This window comes from Apiospora kogelbergensis, assembly GCF_038363985.1.
Source record: "Apiospora kogelbergensis strain CBS 113332 chromosome Unknown utg000007l_segment0_segment0, whole genome shotgun sequence".
Classification (NCBI taxonomy): domain Eukaryota; kingdom Fungi; phylum Ascomycota; class Sordariomycetes; order Amphisphaeriales; family Apiosporaceae; genus Apiospora; species Apiospora kogelbergensis.
Genome location: NW_027117424.1, coordinates 3,936,410 through 3,952,558, shown reverse-complemented (window position 1 = coordinate 3,952,558; position 16,149 = coordinate 3,936,410). Strand labels below are relative to the sequence as shown.

The 16,149-nt window shown below is 55.0% G+C and overlaps 8 protein-coding genes across 8 annotated transcripts; 6 read left to right on the top strand and 2 right to left on the bottom strand.

Moving 5' to 3' along the window:
* Positions 1 to 526: 526 nt before the first annotated feature.
* Positions 527 to 2,809, top strand: PG998_011698 (epoxide hydrolase; the record flags this gene model as incomplete). The annotated part of the gene is made up of 5 exons (XM_066878514.1): positions 527 to 643; positions 1,643 to 1,938; positions 2,011 to 2,117; positions 2,174 to 2,274; positions 2,342 to 2,809. The coding sequence occupies 5 exons, from the start codon at positions 527 to 529 to the stop codon at positions 2,807 to 2,809; spliced, it is 1,089 nt and encodes a 362-aa protein (XP_066727568.1).
* Positions 2,810 to 3,672: 863 nt separating this feature from the next.
* Positions 3,673 to 5,483, top strand: PG998_011697 (uncharacterized protein; the record flags this gene model as incomplete). The annotated part of the gene is made up of 3 exons (XM_066878513.1): positions 3,673 to 4,002; positions 4,044 to 4,796; positions 5,187 to 5,483. Coding segments are annotated over 3 exons (1,380 nt in total), but the record flags the coding sequence as incomplete, so codon positions are not given.
* PG998_011696 (uncharacterized protein) lies at positions 5,330 to 6,996 on the bottom strand (the record flags this gene model as incomplete). The annotated part of the gene is made up of 2 exons (XM_066878512.1): positions 5,330 to 5,955; positions 6,015 to 6,996. The coding sequence occupies 2 exons, from the start codon at positions 6,994 to 6,996 to the stop codon at positions 5,330 to 5,332; spliced, it is 1,608 nt and encodes a 535-aa protein (XP_066727566.1).
* A 781-nt stretch (positions 6,997 to 7,777) lies between these two features.
* Positions 7,778 to 9,431, top strand: PG998_011695 (uncharacterized protein; the record flags this gene model as incomplete). Its single annotated transcript, XM_066878511.1, has 3 exons — positions 7,778 to 8,166; positions 8,230 to 8,773; positions 8,838 to 9,431. The coding sequence occupies 3 exons, from the start codon at positions 7,778 to 7,780 to the stop codon at positions 9,429 to 9,431; spliced, it is 1,527 nt and encodes a 508-aa protein (XP_066727565.1).
* Positions 9,432 to 10,431: 1,000 nt separating this feature from the next.
* PG998_011694 (uncharacterized protein) lies at positions 10,432 to 11,106 on the top strand (the record flags this gene model as incomplete). Its single annotated transcript, XM_066878510.1, has 1 exon — positions 10,432 to 11,106. The coding sequence occupies one exon, from the start codon at positions 10,432 to 10,434 to the stop codon at positions 11,104 to 11,106; it is 675 nt and encodes a 224-aa protein (XP_066727564.1).
* A 401-nt stretch (positions 11,107 to 11,507) lies between these two features.
* On the top strand, positions 11,508 to 11,969 carry PG998_011693 (uncharacterized protein; the record flags this gene model as incomplete). Its single annotated transcript, XM_066878509.1, has 1 exon — positions 11,508 to 11,969. The coding sequence occupies one exon, from the start codon at positions 11,508 to 11,510 to the stop codon at positions 11,967 to 11,969; it is 462 nt and encodes a 153-aa protein (XP_066727563.1).
* A 1,082-nt stretch (positions 11,970 to 13,051) lies between these two features.
* PG998_011692 (uncharacterized protein) lies at positions 13,052 to 13,624 on the top strand (the record flags this gene model as incomplete). Its single annotated transcript, XM_066878508.1, has 1 exon — positions 13,052 to 13,624. The coding sequence occupies one exon, from the start codon at positions 13,052 to 13,054 to the stop codon at positions 13,622 to 13,624; it is 573 nt and encodes a 190-aa protein (XP_066727562.1).
* Positions 13,625 to 14,087: 463 nt separating this feature from the next.
* Positions 14,088 to 16,079, bottom strand: PG998_011691 (uncharacterized protein; the record flags this gene model as incomplete). The annotated part of the gene is made up of 3 exons (XM_066878507.1): positions 14,088 to 15,061; positions 15,334 to 15,931; positions 15,972 to 16,079. 3 exons carry the CDS (start codon positions 16,077 to 16,079, stop codon positions 14,088 to 14,090), a joined length of 1,680 nt encoding a protein of 559 aa, XP_066727561.1.
* Positions 16,080 to 16,149: the final 70 nt, after the last annotated feature.

Sequence of the window (16,149 nt, the reverse complement as noted above, 5' to 3'; positions counted from 1 at the left end):
TTTCCCCATTTCTCTACAACTTTACGAAAATTTGATTGATCCGTTGCTCTACAAATTCATGCTGGTATTCTTTACTTCGTGATGAAATATACACCTTGGGCTCGATAAAACTTGGATAAAGTATTGGAGTATGAGATAGTTCATTATGAGAAGTAACTTCGATTTCGCTAGGCTTAACTACAATCTATCTTATCTATGTGTCTATTGAGATTGGATTTGATGGCCAGACACACCTGTCATAGAGAAATGAGTTTAGCCAGGCAGACAGAACTACACAGGTGTGCATTGATTCAGCGAGTCCAACAACCCGCGCTTGGAGGTCGGTCGACGTGGTATTATTGACCTCAGACTGGATCTGGTCTGCATACAACGAGGTCACTGGAATGTTGCTTGCCCACTCCATAAGCTTTGCCCGCAAGGAGCCAAACGCGTCGGAGACAAGCGCAGGCCCGCGACACGGTAGATACGCTGTAGAGGCTGCATGCAGCGGAGACGACTCCGCTCCCGCCATCGTCAGATGACCCCCATGACGCGGCCGGCGATGTGGAGAGTGGGCCAGATCAGCTCGACGAAGTCGCGGCAAAAGATAGCGGCGGCTTCGGGCCGGCCCGTTCGGACTTCCTGGGCCCCTCTTAGCGGCCACGTGCGTATAGGAGCACTGCGAAGCGGACTTGGTGTCTTGGCATCTTTTGCTAGCGAACCTCCGACCATCGCACTTCACGCGTATAATACGGCAGCAGACGGGTGAGCCAAAAGACTTGCCTATTTTGTTATCATTGACGACGTCTTTCTGTGACGCTCTTGGGTTACCCAATTGGGCGACGAGGCATTTTCATATGCAAAGAGATGTGTGTTCATGCTTCCTCAATCATAGTCCCTGTGTAGCCGAGGCTTCTCGATCCATGGCCTTCCCCTGATCAAACACAATCTCTTGCGGCATCTACCGCGGAATTCAGACCGCTCCCAGAACTTATGGTTGCATGCGATTTGTCGTATTCGATACGGATATGCAGGCATAGGCAGGGAAGAGGCGGGTTGCATGGCAGGATGGTTATCAAGGACGTCGGCTATGATGTCATCTTCGCGTAACTTCCAGTTAGCAGAAGCGGCACCTTATCATGTTATACAGCGATTCTGCAGCAGATATGCAGTCAGCGCGCCATCGCCCCCTCTGACCCCACAACGACGGCACTCGCTCTAATAGCCTAAAGCACATAGTCTTCCGCGTCTATCTAAGCAATCCAGTAGCACATGATTGTTCGCTGATCTACATATCTTGAAACTTCCCTAATACTGCTTTCAATCTATTGCTTGCATGACTCGTGATTGCTGCCTCATTCTTCTATCGATCTATTGCTTGTATTACCCGTGAATACTGCCGAATTTAACATCGGATCAGCTTCTCTTTCGAGGGACAATTCTCTCTGAACCATAGACATTTACTATACAATGTGATGTGATGTGATAGCATGAGTGATATCCCTGGGTTCATGGGTATATAAGCTTTTCCGCATAAAAGTCGTCGACACAGGCCGCGTCTGCCATCACAAGCGATTCAGAGGACTGAGTTTATCATTATAATTAAGCAAACATTTTGCACGTATAACATGGCTTCAATCGCATTCCCCTCGCTCGCCAAAAGGCTACTCTGTCTGACGGCACCACGTACGGCTATGTTGCTGTGGCCCCAGCCGACCCCGAGAAGCCAACCTTTCTCTTCCTTCACGGCTATCCCAGCTCGAGCTACGACTGGCGCCACCAGATCAAGAGCCTCCCAGAAGCCGGCTTCGGGGTTATTGTGCCTGATTTGCTGGGCTACGGTGACACCGACGCGCCGACCAATATCGAAGCGTACCGCATGAAGGCTATGAGTCAGCATATGGCCGAGATTTTGGACAAAGAGGGCGTCTCGCGCTGCTTTGCCGTATCACATGACTGGTGGGTGCCCTGTTGACCCCCTTATCCGACCCCATGTATAACATCACTAATGATTGGCGGTGTGCGATCAAGGGGCTCTGGTCTACTTTCTCGACTTATCACGTACATACCTAATCGGTTACATGGTGCGGTGTTTGTGTCTGTTGGCTACGTTGAGCCTAAGCTGGTCTGGGACATTGGTAAGACTGAGCTATCATCTTGTATATCTACCTGTTGCTGACATGCATCTCTGCAGACGCGCTGCTTGCATTGACACGGCAGATGTTTGGATACGAAACGTACGGCTATTGGCCCTGGCACAACTCCGAAGAAGCAGCCAAGGATTGCGATCAGAATGTGAGCCAAAAGAAGGAGTGTGGCGATGTTGAACACGTTTATACTGACTATAGGTCTCGCTCTCAAGCCGGCTTCGGTATTCAGCTTAATCTACCCCAGCGACCCTGAGGATTGGAAGAAAGATTTCGCGCCAATAGACAAAGCGCGAGAGTTCGTACAGTCAGGCCGGCTCGGCCCGCTACCTCCGTGGTACGACTTGGCAGAGTATACGACACGCGACAGAATCCTTCGCATGAAGGGGTACCGTGGGCCGCTGAGCTGGTACAAGGCGGCCATGCGGGGAGTGAACCTGGCGGACGAGGAGAGCATCGCCGATGAGGACCGGAGCTACGACCTGCCAACGCTGCTAGTGGTCAGCGACCTGGACTTTGTGACGCGAGCGGACATGCAGAGTCAGCAGACGATGAAGTGGGCGAGGGACCTGCGAATCGAGACGATGCGGGACTGTGGGCACTGGATTCCGCTGCAGCGCCCGGCTGAGCTGCATAATCTCCTCGTGGGGTTTACGGGGAAGAGGGGCGAGCAGGGCAAGTAGCACAAGAACCATGGAGGGGCTAGCTGGTGCCTAGAGCGTCTCATTATGCACCTAGTCAAGGGCGGGTGAGAGTGGGTGAGTGGGGGGCGGGGGGACATCGTATATGTACCAATCTAATTGGATATCTCGGACATGCGGCATAACACAGACATATACTCTATCTCGCTATCTCGCCTTACTGCACACAGTACACAGACCACCTTGATTTCCCGTCCTGGCATCCAGATCCCGTCCTAGGACAGACCAGAGTGAATCTGATTGCGACCCCGTTTCAGCTGATAAACTTGGAAGTCCGTCATTGCCTTCTCACCCGTCTCTGTTCTACCACAAACCTGTACCGTCTTCTAAGTTCAAAGAGTATCTGTCTTACTCTTGGCGGTGCACTTGAATGTGCGTCAGGATCTCGTCAAATTTGGTCAGCGGGAGCTGGGATAACGTTGACCCGTTGCTGACTCGATTACTAATTGAAGGGTGCGGACAGTCTTGATCACCTGATTCCTTGGCCTCGGCATCCGCTGTTGTACACCTACCACGTCGCGAGCTCGGGTCACACGGAAAGCGAGAACCAAAATAGACACGTTTAGACCAGTATTTGCTGCCCTGATGGACCAGCTCGGAGCCGCGCCCGACAGGAACGAGACCAACTCCAGAGGCGGAAAGCAGAAACGCCGGTCGGGGCGCCGTAGGAAAACCGGTGAGCGCTATCCCACCACCTCTAGTCGGCTATAATTGGCTGTACAGCATCGATGCTAACCTAGAGGCGCATTTCTAGGCTGGTTAGTCATCCCCATCTACACCCTTGCCGCCTTGAATTCGCTAGAGTAGTTTAGAGTTTTGACATTTCCTGTCTCGGGAACGATAGTTATACATGCAAGGCGCGCCATGCTAGCTGCGACGAGAAGAAGCCAGTATGCGGCAATTGCGAGCGTCTAAGCCTGGATTGTCACCCGTTCGAGTTCATCATCCCCTCAGCTTGGTGTCCCCCGCCCGTGGCCGAGGCGACGTCTGTCGAGCCAGGGCCTGGCGCGGTGGCCGGTCTCAGTCCCGAGGAAGCTTCGTCAGCATCAGCCACGTCCAAGTCCACGCCCGGCTTGCCGCGGTCAAGGACGCTGTCGGTGCCGAGCATCTCTTCATCCGTCAATCCCCAGAGAGGCTCAAATTCGGACCCTTCTGTCTCTTTAAGCTCCCCTTCTGTGACTTCCATGACGTCGGCGTCGCCCGCCGTTTCCTCCAGCCTAGCCCCCTCTCTATCAACTCGGAAGCTGCGCACTTACTTTCTGTCTATACTACAGGGGTCGCCACCTGGATGGATGTCTTCGACCATGACCGCTCTTACCAGTGCGAAGTGCCGCGGCGCTGTCTCGTGTCCAGCCTTCTCACCAAATGCGTCTGCGCCTTCGCGGCCAAGCAGCTCAGCCTGATCGCCTCTGGCGAGATTTGGTCCGCGCCCGCTACTCATTATTACGGAGATGCCCTGCTCTTGTTGATTCAGCATCTGAACAGCGCGTCGGACTCCGGCCGCGACGACATGCTGACGGCCAACATGCTGCTGTCCAGCTACGAGATGCTGGAGGCCCATACCCACGAGCACCAACGCCATCTGCATGGCGCCCTGGCACTCATCCGCGAGCGTGGAATCGACGCCCGGAGTGAGGGCATCGACCGCGCCAATTTCTGGATCTACGTCCGGCATGAGATTACCATTGCGCTTGAAAATGCGACGCCCCTGCAGTTCAGTCCCGATGAGTGGAACTACGAGTGGCGTACGGGCGAGACAGAAGAGGACATTTTGGGTCACCAGGTCCTCGCGCTGGCTGCCAGGGCAATTCACCTGATCTACGCCCCCGACACCAACCTGTCGCTCCATAGCCAACTTGCGAGGATTCGCCAAGAGGCGGCAGTATGGCTTGACAACCTGCCCATCTCCTTCCAGGGCGTCAAGTACGGCTGTCCGGATGATCTCGGATTCGAGAAGATTTACTTCGCCGTGCCCACATCTGGTAAGTTGGCTAATATGGTCGTCAAAGACAGACGTAAACGGGTGGAGCTGACCGATATCCTTCTAAGCCGCCGCGATGATGTGGTACCACCTGCTCCACATATTACTATATACCGAAGCGACGCCTCACGCTTTACCTTGTGATCCTCATGAAGCAAGTTCGGTTTCTCGAATCACACAAGCTCGACTAACTTTGGCTTTAGATTCAAGTACACGCCTATGAGATAGCTAACACCGCCGTTTCCGATGTTCCTTCCAGCGTGCGCGCATTCTCTGGCCAACCTCTGTTCTTCGGTACGTTCCGGCTGGGTCTTATGACTTGCTGCAGTCATCCGTTACATCCAAGATATTGAATCTTCACTCACATCGTGTCTCTAGCCGCCAAGTATATCGACGGTCTCGGGAGAAAGACGAAAATCTGGACACTGTTGGGTGACCTTGAAGTACGTTGTGGCTTCAAGACACGGAACCGAGTGCAAGTCCTGCAACGACTGGCGGAATCCCTGGCATGACCAGGGCCTCTATGCAGTCACGCCATTGGGCGTTTCCAACTCCCGTCTCCAGATCTTGATAGGCATGGACTGGGGCCACATGTTGAAGAACTCGATCTTCGGCAACTCCCAGTCCGGATGCGCCAACGCAAAGTCGTACCTGTGCAGCAGCGTGGCAAGATAAGTGGACTGGAGCAGGACGGTGACGCTCTTCCCCATGCACATCCTGGATCCCATGGTAAAGACGAGGTATACGTCCAACATCCTCTTCAGCTGGTCCTCGCCCTTGATCAGCCACCTCTCTGGCTTAAATGTGTGTGGATCTGGGAAAATGTCGGGATCGCGCTGCGCCGTGTAGGCCGAGATGCTGACATTGGTGTTTCCTGGCACCGGCACGCCGGCCACCATGTAATCCTTCCCGGGCGGAGTCTTGCGGGGGAGGTCGCCAGCCACACCGGGTGCCAGACGTCCCGCCTCGTCGATGCAAGCCTTGAGGAATGGGAGCGTCTTGACCTTGTCCCACGGAGCAATGACGTCGTCGGGGCTGAGAGCGGCATCGATCTCGGCGCGGACACGCTTATATACCTCGGGGTGCTTGATGATGTAGTACAGCGTGTTGACCATGGAACTCCCTGTTCCGTCGATGGCACCGGCAACTGAGGCACGAAGGGTCAGTATGCAAACTGGTTGGGGGCCGTTGCTGGATGACACTTACACATCTGATCCATCTCGGCAATCCGGTCGGTTAGGCTGACTTCAGGGCGTTCTCCCGTGCGTCTATCCACGAGCATAGGCTGGAAAAGATCATCCAGTTCTTCTCCGGCATGGAAACGCTCTTCTCGGTCTTGGACCAATTGGGTCAGAAATCGGCGCCACTCCACACCATGCTCCCACCCTTTGGAATACCACTTGGAAAAGAGACCCGCGACAAACTTGAGTTTTTCGAAGTTTTTGGTGTCCCACACCAGGGTGGCCACGGGCCCGTAGTAGCCATGCAGGGTCTGGATGAGGTTGATTTTCTGCGTCGACCCGTCTGGGTTGCGGAGTTCGAAGAGGTCGGAGCCCTGCTGGATGAAGCCGAGCTTGGTGCTCATGCCGATCTGGCAAACGCCCTCGCAGCCGAAGATGAGGCCCCACAGGCAGCCGTCGAACTTGAGATCGCGGGGCGCGGGCAACTGGCCCTTGGGCAGCGGGGCGGTGCACAGGTCGTCGAGGTTGGCGACGAGGACGCGGGCCAGGTCGGCCGTCTTGGGCTGCCAGGCCTCGATGTTCTTGGGCGCGTACGAGGCGGCGACGAGGTGGCGGCGGCGCGAGTGGAAGGCCTTGTCGGTCATGTTGGCCAGGTGCTGGCCCTCGCCCTGCAGCGCGGCGTACACCTCGTTCTTGGCCAGCGGCGACTTGTGCCCGTAGATGTCCTTGACGGCCGCCGCCGTGCCGAACGACAGCCAGTCCGGCGCCACGCGGATGATGGGGCCCTTCGCCTGGTGGGCCTCGTACAGGCGCCGGGTGCGCAGCTTCGCCGACGGACGTCGGGCCATGCCCATCTCCCAATTGTAGGCGAGGGCCGTCAGGCCCGACAGGAAGTTCTGGCGGGGGTACTTGCGAAGGCCACGGACGTCTCGGAAGTAATCGAAGAGGGGCCTTATGGCGGTGACGAGGACCAGAGCCAGTATAGAGATGCCTATGAACATGTACATGATGGGTGGTTTCTGATGGTTTCTGTCGGTGTGCTTGTTGGTCGTGTATCTGGATAGAAGCGAATAGACCGTTATATTTTACTCGTAGGAAAGAGGTGATACTGAGAGACCAGATCAGTGCGCGGCCAGCTTCCATCTATATAGGGAGTCTGGATGGTCGTGACGGAACGTCGGACGATGGATGGCACCTCCTGTGCATCCCGGAAAGCGTTCCAAGGTGATGATCAATTCTCCCATTCGCCCAGATGGGATGCTCAATGTCGCATCCGTGATGCCATCTCAGTAGACAGAGGCAGCTTGCAGACGATGGTTGCATGGTGGCCATTGTTGGAAGATGCGGAGGAAGAAGGGGGATGGATGGGTCTGAGCTTGGATGGTTATGGTTTCTAATACGGGTGACGGCTGCAGTGAACATGGCCCATGTATTAGTAGCGGTGGGAGGGGAGCGGTGGCAGGGAATGTCGCCGTGTACGACGCCCGATTGGGGAATTTTGACGAGTAGCGATGCTGGCTGGCGCTGGGAGCAGAACTTGCGCGTCAAAATTTCCCAAAGAGGAAGGCGATCCGGCAGGCATACGGCTGGTCTCAAATGCCAGATGCCAAGGTGCCAGGCCCAGAAGGGAAACAAAGACGCGGCACGAAGCACGGCACGAAGACGCCCTCAATCGAATGCAATGGCGAAATCGAACTTGTGGACATGTCCGTCAAAATAAGATCCTTCCTCCTTCCTCCCACCTTTCTCCCCACGTGCTACTTACAACTTACAACTTCTCACCACACCATGGCGCTCTCCAAGTTCCTGCAGCGGCCTCCGGGCTACGTCGTGTCCAGCACTCTCTGCGCCCTGAGCGGCTTCTCCTTCGGCATCGAGACGAGCATCATCGGCCCCATTCTCGTCATGGACGACTTCCGACGCACCGTCGGCGGCAGCGACCACCCCACCATCCAGGGTCTCATCGTCTCGTCCCTCATCTTGGCCGCCGCCTTCTCGTCCCTGGTTGCCGGCCGACTTGCCGACGGCGTCGGCCGCGTTCGGGGCATCGCCATCGGCACGCTCATCTTTGCTGTTGGCGCCGCTCTCCAAGCGGGCTCCGTCAATCTGGCCATGTTCATCGTCGGTCGTATTGTCGAGGGTGTTGGCGAGGGTCTCTACGTTGGCCCCATGATTGTGTAAGACCTTGTGCAATTCCTTGAAGAACCACACGATACTGACAGTCCCGTACCCTCGGATAGCTACATCACCGAAATCTCTACCCCCAAGTATCGTGCTGCTCTCACCACGGCGCCCCAGCTGTTTCATACCTTGGGCTTGGTCGTGGGATTCTTCACCTGCTATGGCACCGAGAGCATGACCTCATCCTTTTCATGGCGCCTGCCACTAATTATCCTGGCCGTGTATTCATTTGTTTTCACGGCAATGGCCTTGGTCGTTCTGCCTGAATCCCCCCGATGGCTCACGCTCCGGGGAAGAGGCAACGAGACAGCTGCCGTCTGGGATAGACTTGGAGTAGATCTGGCCGATCGAGAGAAGGCCGTTGGCCAGCTGTCAGAAACCACATCCTCCGATGGGGACGATGAGAAGAACGAGAAGAGACAATCCAAGAACGAGGATGAACACTTCCGCCGTACACCAGGCGACACTGAGCCAACCCGCGACGAGCCGAAACAAGTGACTATATGGGAAGCCTTTTCGGATCCCAGTACCCGACCGCAACTTCTGGCTGGCCTCTTCCTCATGGGAATGATCCAGATGAGCGGTATCGATGGTGTTCTATTCGTAAGCCCCCCGTGATGCTCCTGCATTTGCTGGACTGTGCTGACGTGAAATATTCACCCTTCAGTACGCGCCTCTCGTGTTCCAGCAAGCTGGACTCACCTCGAACCAAGCCAGTTTCCTCGCCTCGGGGGTATCCGGTATCGTGATTTTCGCTGTGACCATCCCCGCCACCATCTGGGCCGACAGCTGGGGCCGGCGGCCCAGCCTGATCCTGGGCGGGGTGTCGATGGCGGTGCTGATGTTCCTGATCGGCGGACTGTACGCGGGACACACGGTGCACGCGGACGCGGGCGCGGGCCGCTGGGTCGTCATCGTGGCCATTTACGTGTACATTGTCATTTTCTGCATCAGCTGGGCCATCCACGTCAAGGTGTTCGCGGCCGAGATCCAGCCCAAGCGCACCCGCGCCACGGCCACGGGCATGGCCTACGTCAGTTACAGCCTCACCAACTTCCTCGTCGCCCTCATCGTACCCATCATGCTCGCCGCCACCGACTCAGGCGCCTACTTCTTGTTTGGCGGCTGTCTGCTGCTGACGGCCGTCGTCTGCTTCCTGTATATGCCGGAAACCCGGGGGCGCAGCCTGGACGAAATCGAGGGGAGCTTCCATAGCAAGGGCCTATTCCGGGGAGTACGCAAAAGCACGAATGCTGCTTGAAGAGAAGAATAGAAGGGGAAACAGGATAACATGGATTAAATCTGGAAATGGGGGTTGGCTACGGCTCGTGTAGGGAAGCTAACCGGTCTCCAGACAGGAGTCTCTAGATGCCCTCTCGTACGCCAAAGACGGGACCTAGGGCCCTTACATTCACGAAAAGGATCCGGTTGGCGAAAGTGTCATTACTGACCCTGACATGATGCGAGGCATGGCCTTCATTTCAGGACATTTTGGACTTGCTGGATGGATCAAAAGCCGCAATTTTGATGATACGGTGTTGACAGTATTGTTCTGCTGCGCCGCGAAAAGCGCGTCAGTGAGACCGGCGTAGATAGTCATATTTGCGAGAGTCGACCGATCCTGCGCTGCAAGTGTTCGTATATCTATATTACGCCAGCAGTGTAGCTTTTGTAAGTACTATAATAACTTACACGCTATTACCATCGTTGTCGGAGTAGCTTATAAGTACGTATAATAAGATCTTATCATTTATAGAGATAATTCCAGCGCTTGCATGAGATTGACCAAAATTCTGCCAAGCCCGATGTGCAGCGACGCACGAGTGCAAAGACACTGAAAAACACAGGCGGCAGGCCAGGGGGCTCAGGGGTGGCGCAGGTCGTAAGCATGTCTCATGGGAAAAAATAGAATAGATACTGTGCGCCTATCAATCCCATGGGCTGGTTGTTGGGGGTTTAGTTTGCGATGCGACCGTAAGCCACCACTGGCAAGCGGCAAGTGGCCCAATCCCGATGCCTCTTGGCGAGAGTAGAAGAAGAAAACAGAACTAGGCATATTCATGCGGCCCATATATTCTGACTTCTTATGAGGCTGTAGACACGGTAGCACGATAGAAATGCACCTCTGTCTTACGAAGCCTGCAACCCTAAGCCACCACCGATTTCTCAGGGCCGGACTGCTGGGGCCACATATAAACGGTCATCGCCTAGGGACCTTCTTCATACATGACTGTGCCCGTATACACAGTCTAATACAAAACATGCATCAGTCATCCTTCTCTTACAATGTTACCCGGGCCTACCCATTTAAATGGTTCACTCCAAGTGTTATAATTGGCGGCATTATCACAGTTGTCCTCGTCTCATTTATCAACTTCGCATCTACAGGTTATGAACTGGTGGCCACGTCATCTAATAACCCCAACGGAACCGTCGTCGACCCCTCTCAGCATGGAGGCATTCGATGGCCCTCATATTTTGTCGGAGATACTCGGGCAACCTGTGCGCCGGTCACCTTGCCGCTGAATACCCTCCTCTTCACCCAAAACAACGCCATTGCTTACACTCTGAAGAGTGTGTGGCGGCTGAAAGATGATGGGACTAGAGTCAATCTGGGCTCTCTTGTATATCATAACAACATGCTGCAGAGATGCAACGTCACCGAGGTGACCATAGACGTCTTGGGCAGATACACACAGAGTCCACGCAATACGGCATCGTCGGGTGCAGGCGTATTGGTCCATGCTCTGGCCAGCTGTGCGGTAGACATCGATACCTCGAAGACTGCGTCGGCACTGGGGCCGACGTATTTCGAGATGAAGGGCACCTATGAGGCCGCCGTTTACCCTAACGTTGAGACCTTCCTATCCCGGGACAAGGTAAAGTCACCCAGCCTATATTGGGGGAGTCGATACTGCGCACGTATTCGGCCATAACAGCGAAGACTTATATATTAAGTGCAAGCAAGGCGAGACCGAAGTTGGCACATGAAAGGAGATATAATGCTGCCATCATACTTCAACGGCGAGCCAATGGGACAGACAACGACACTTATGAAGAAACTATGCGTGACGACTTCTTTTTCGTCCGCTGCTTCGTGGAGGGGAATGTTTGCGCCGCTGATGATATCCCGTCGCTGGCGGCACCAGAAAAGAATAGTTGGCAGCACCCCTATCCTGAAATCTGGAACCGCGTGAATTTATTGGGAAAAGGGATGTGGCATACAGTATTGGCAGATCTCGGACGTAACGAGTCGTGCGTGTTCCTCACTCCCTTTCTCCTTTAACTTCGATTGAATGCCGAATGACTATTAACACCCAGCAGAAGCGTGCCCAACATGCTCACTCAACCAGGATTACTTGCCAACCTAACCGGAGGCCTAGCCAGCGAGGTCGAATGGTATAATAATAGGACCAACATACCAGAGAATATGGCGATCCGCAACCTACTCGATAGGCATCTTGCGTCGAAAGCATTTGACCCTAATGGTGAGCCGCAACCGAGCTTAGGGGCCACCCCTGCCTATTTCTCGACGAACTACATCTGCCAGGTTCCACGTACGAAAGCGCCCGGTACTTTGTTCTTCTCCATTCTGGTAGCGGATCTGGTGTTGCTCCAGGCCGTCTGGTTTATATTTCGACTCATCGTGGATACAGTTTCGCAGCGTAAAGACCCGACCCTACGACACTGCGCAGGTTGCGACCAGAGCATGGAGCTTGCCGATCTACGGAAGTCAAGCTCGACAACCGTACTGGTGGCGCCTAGTAGCCCCCATGGCTCTCAGCCTGGCAACAATTAGTTGAGCAGGATATCGACAAGCAGATGGGGTTGCCGTCGTTGCCATGGGTTAAAAGAGGGCAGCGGGGCCTGCTCCTTGTGTAGCGAGCCAATAGCACGAAGCGTGAGAAAGAATAGGATATAGAGGAATCACCAGGCAAACCAGAATTCCCGGACATGCGGTGAAGGTACGGACTGAGAAGACGGGTTAAACTGCGCTGTGTTCATATGCCTGAGATCAGTATACCAATAGGCTCGTGGGCCAAGAAAGGGTCCCGGTCACCACTCCAGAGTCATGTTTCCTGCAACACAGATATGATGAATGACGCCTTTCATGAACAGTGGCGTCAAGAGGAGGACGGGTAGATGCGAAGGCCTTCGCGAAATACCACCCCAAGAGCTGGCAGGTTTCTCCAGTACCTACCATGCTAGCGTCCGACGCATGTGTGACGACGAACCCAGGCGTGGACGCCACCCGACACCACGGCAAGGAATGAACAATTATCTTGTGAGACATACCGCGCATTCCCCAGAGCAAAAGAGCAGCGGCAAGCCTCTTTCCCCAGAAGAACGGCTGCAAGCCTCATGTGTCGTCGTTGTAGTCGTTGGAGGATTGAGACTGTGGGGTGCAAGCGAACATATGCAGCAGCGAGGGCCTCCTATTCCGACACGTTGAAGAGATAGGAAAAGCCATTGCTTAGGCAGTTGCGGCTGGCAGCATCGTGGTCTCTTGCACTTAATGTCGCCCCTCGTGGCCCAATCAGAAGAGGGTTCGTTTTCTTGAACGTGACACGTGCATGCTGCAGGTCGGAAACGGACGACAAGAAGCTGCATGTTCAAGGGATAGCTTGTATAGACATCCAGCCATCTCGGTACGCCGCTGGTACAGTGAATAAACAGGAAATGGCTTCCGGACCGAGGAGGGGATGTAGAGTCGCGCGACGAGACAGGGCCAACTATACCCTTTGGTATATGAATAAAGGAAAGACCTCGTTTCGGCCCCTGCAGTATTCTCAAAAAAAGCATCATCTAACATACTCCCGTACAGCTCAAGCGGGTCATTGACCAATATCATTAATGTTGAGACCTACACACTCGTTCGCCATGATACGCCCACAACTACTGCTCATCTCCTCCCCTTTGCTCTCCTTCTTCACCCTCTTCCTCCACTTCGCTACAGCGACCTACACCGTCCTCCCGTACCCGACCTACCAAGTCCGCCGGCGCCCCCTGCAAGACCACGAATGGGCCCCGAGCCCGCGCGCGGCGGGCTGCCCCGCCTACCTGACGGCCGGCCAGTACGAGTTCCCGCACTACATCACGCAGATCTCGGCGTCGCAGCCGGACCGGGCGTTCGGCCCCTCGCTGGCGGGCCGGTTCACGCCGCGCGACGTGTCGTCCATCTTCGCCTTCGACATCCCCGCGGGCCGCGCCGACGCCAACTGCAGCCTCGTCTTCCTCTTCCCGCGGCGCGACCAGCTCCCCGCCGTCGTCGCGCTTCTTCACCTACAGCGGGCCCGGCACCTTCGTCTTCACGGGCTACGACCCGGGCTACTGCCCGGACCGCTCCACCACGTTCCGCAACCAGCCGCCTTCCACCATGTTCCCCGCCTTCCCGCCGCTGCACATGGAGCCCGGGTTTGCTTACACCATCGACGTGGGGCCTTGCTCGTTTAGTGCGGGGAAATGCGTCTCAGGGGGTGAGTGCTTTGCCTTTTTTTTTCAAGCTTCTTGAGGCCAAGAAGGTGTCGAGAGGTTGATGCCGATGACACGACTAATACACTCGTGAGTAAGTGACCTCAACGCCCGACACGTTCTTCGAGTTCTTCCAGAACAGCGACGAGTGTCCCATTGGCGTGTACAATACTTACAGTTATGGCCTACCCTGCAAGCCGCCGTACTGTTGATTTGTCGCATTGGAGAGGGGCGGAGTGCATTTGGCAGATTGATCCCATGGGGCGAGGACAATGGAACTAGGGGGGATTAGAAACACGGGGTGTTCACTTCGATAACGTTCCTTATTTCATGTTTATATGTATTCTGATAATATCCTCGAATGCAGGCTGGCTCAGACGGGCCCGTCCTATGAGCCGCTTGCCTCTGATCAGTGGAGATATAATACACATCTTGGTTAGTTGCTTTAAAACCAATCATCAACTTCCGGATTCGTGGACCAGCCTGGCTGAGAAGGGTCCGACAACCTGCTGTGCAGCGACCCAAGTCTTTTGTCAACCTCTCCCGAGTCGCGCGCCAGTGAGACGACATCCATTATTTGATTACAGTCGTCCCAGATCCGTGCTCGATTCCGCAAACCTGGCAAGGGGGTTGTCGCCGAGTTGCATAGCCACCACAGGCGTCTCCAATTTGTCTTCTCCTTCGCCAGCGTGGCTCCATATCGCCGACTGCGTACCCATGCATCGACATCCGCGCGGAAGCTTTGCCATTCGCGAAGCGACGATTCCTGCCTTGCATAATACGGCCCGAAGATCTCTTCACGGCGTAGGCGGTTAAGCGCTTTGGCCGCTCTCGCCGCTCCCTCCATCTCGGGGTCCTCCGCGACGATGGTCGCCCAGATGGCGTCCTCGGCCTCCTCGCTTTCGAGGCCGACCGGAAGTGTAGGAAGCGGCTGACCAGATGGACAGAGCGGATCCCACGTCGCTGGCCGGTCGGGAGACGCGGGGTATTCACTACCTTCAACAACCTCCCACAGCCAACGCATGTCCCTGTACAGACAACCTTTGAAGACCGGCTGGGCATGCTCATAGAGCGAGCCGCACGTCTTAACCACCGTGTCGACGTCAATTGGATCAAGAGCTGAGAGAATGCAGTGGATAATCTCGGCAGGGAGAGCCAAGAGGCCCGCAGCCGGTTGCTGGGTGTGATTTCCATTCGGACGGCTCATACAAGCCTTCAGAGCCCCATACATACCTGGGATCTCGACAGGATTGGCGGCAAGCCACTCGTCCCCGGCTAGATGGCGCCATGGGGAGTCCCAACGCTCGCGGGCTCGCTCGACTTGCGGCCGCCGTAGCGGAACTCGGTCGCCAACTCCATAGAGGTCTGGATGGCTCTGTATCTCACGCCAATGCCAAAGCCCATCAAGATCGACCAGGCCTAGTCGAAGGTATGACAATTTGGCATATATATCAAGGCAATAAGAGTGGACTGCCAATGGGTGTAAAGAGTCGCTTCCCTGCTTCGGTTAGAAAGAAGTTTTGGTCATGCAGTATCTGGTATCCTCACATCACAGCCTTCTCCCATGAGCTCCCAATTGGTTCTTATCTCATGCAGCCCATGCCGCGGCGGGTAGCAGGAATGCCATGGTTGGAAATATCTTCCTGCGCCCAAATTCGAGCCATTTGACTCCCCTGATAGATAGAACAGACTATCCTCTTCAAGGAGCTGGTCGATTGTCTCTGTCTTCCAATACGCCGACTTTGGTACCAGAAAGCGAACATTTCGGCAGTTCTTCATTTGCGCCAGGCTTAGCACGTGACCGTTGATGCCTTGAGAACTCTGACACGAAGGCGAGGCAATGTGCTCTAATGGCATGTTTTGCGCAACGTCAGGCATGTATTCCCTCTGCGGATACTGACGATTGCCTGAATAATACAGTGCCCCGTTATACCACGAACCATGAGGTAACCGCTCAGGCGACGAAGGAGCAAACAAATCGGATAAAGGGTATTGCATGGGTGTGCCGTCATATTTGCTATCCTCAGAGTTGCCATCGCTATCGCAGTCGCTGCAGCCAGACGCATTGTAGGAGCGCCTTGGTGGTGACCCGCAACCGGAACTATCAGACCCCGCACCAGATTCGTCTGTGAGGGGATTGCGGTCGCTTTCGGACTGTTCGCTCGGTAACCATTCATTGTCGTCCTCATCCTCACAATCTGGCCAGCAAGGAGACGGTGGCGGTGGCGTCGAAACCTGAGCATCGATTGTAGTTCGGCGCACAGTTGTGCAGTGCTGACACTCTTCTTCCTGAATTGTGTTTGTCCAGGGGGTTTGTAGAAAACCCTACGTATCCGACCGCTTCATAGTTCCAGGCTGCGCTCAACGGCTCATTGGGCGTGCGGATGCGGGCAGTAGCCATGTCAACACCGCATATATCACAGCTGAACGAGAACATGACGGCAAAATACTAGCAGAACCTGTGTAAGTTTATTCCCAGGATTTTGCTATTCATTCTTAGGCCGTGA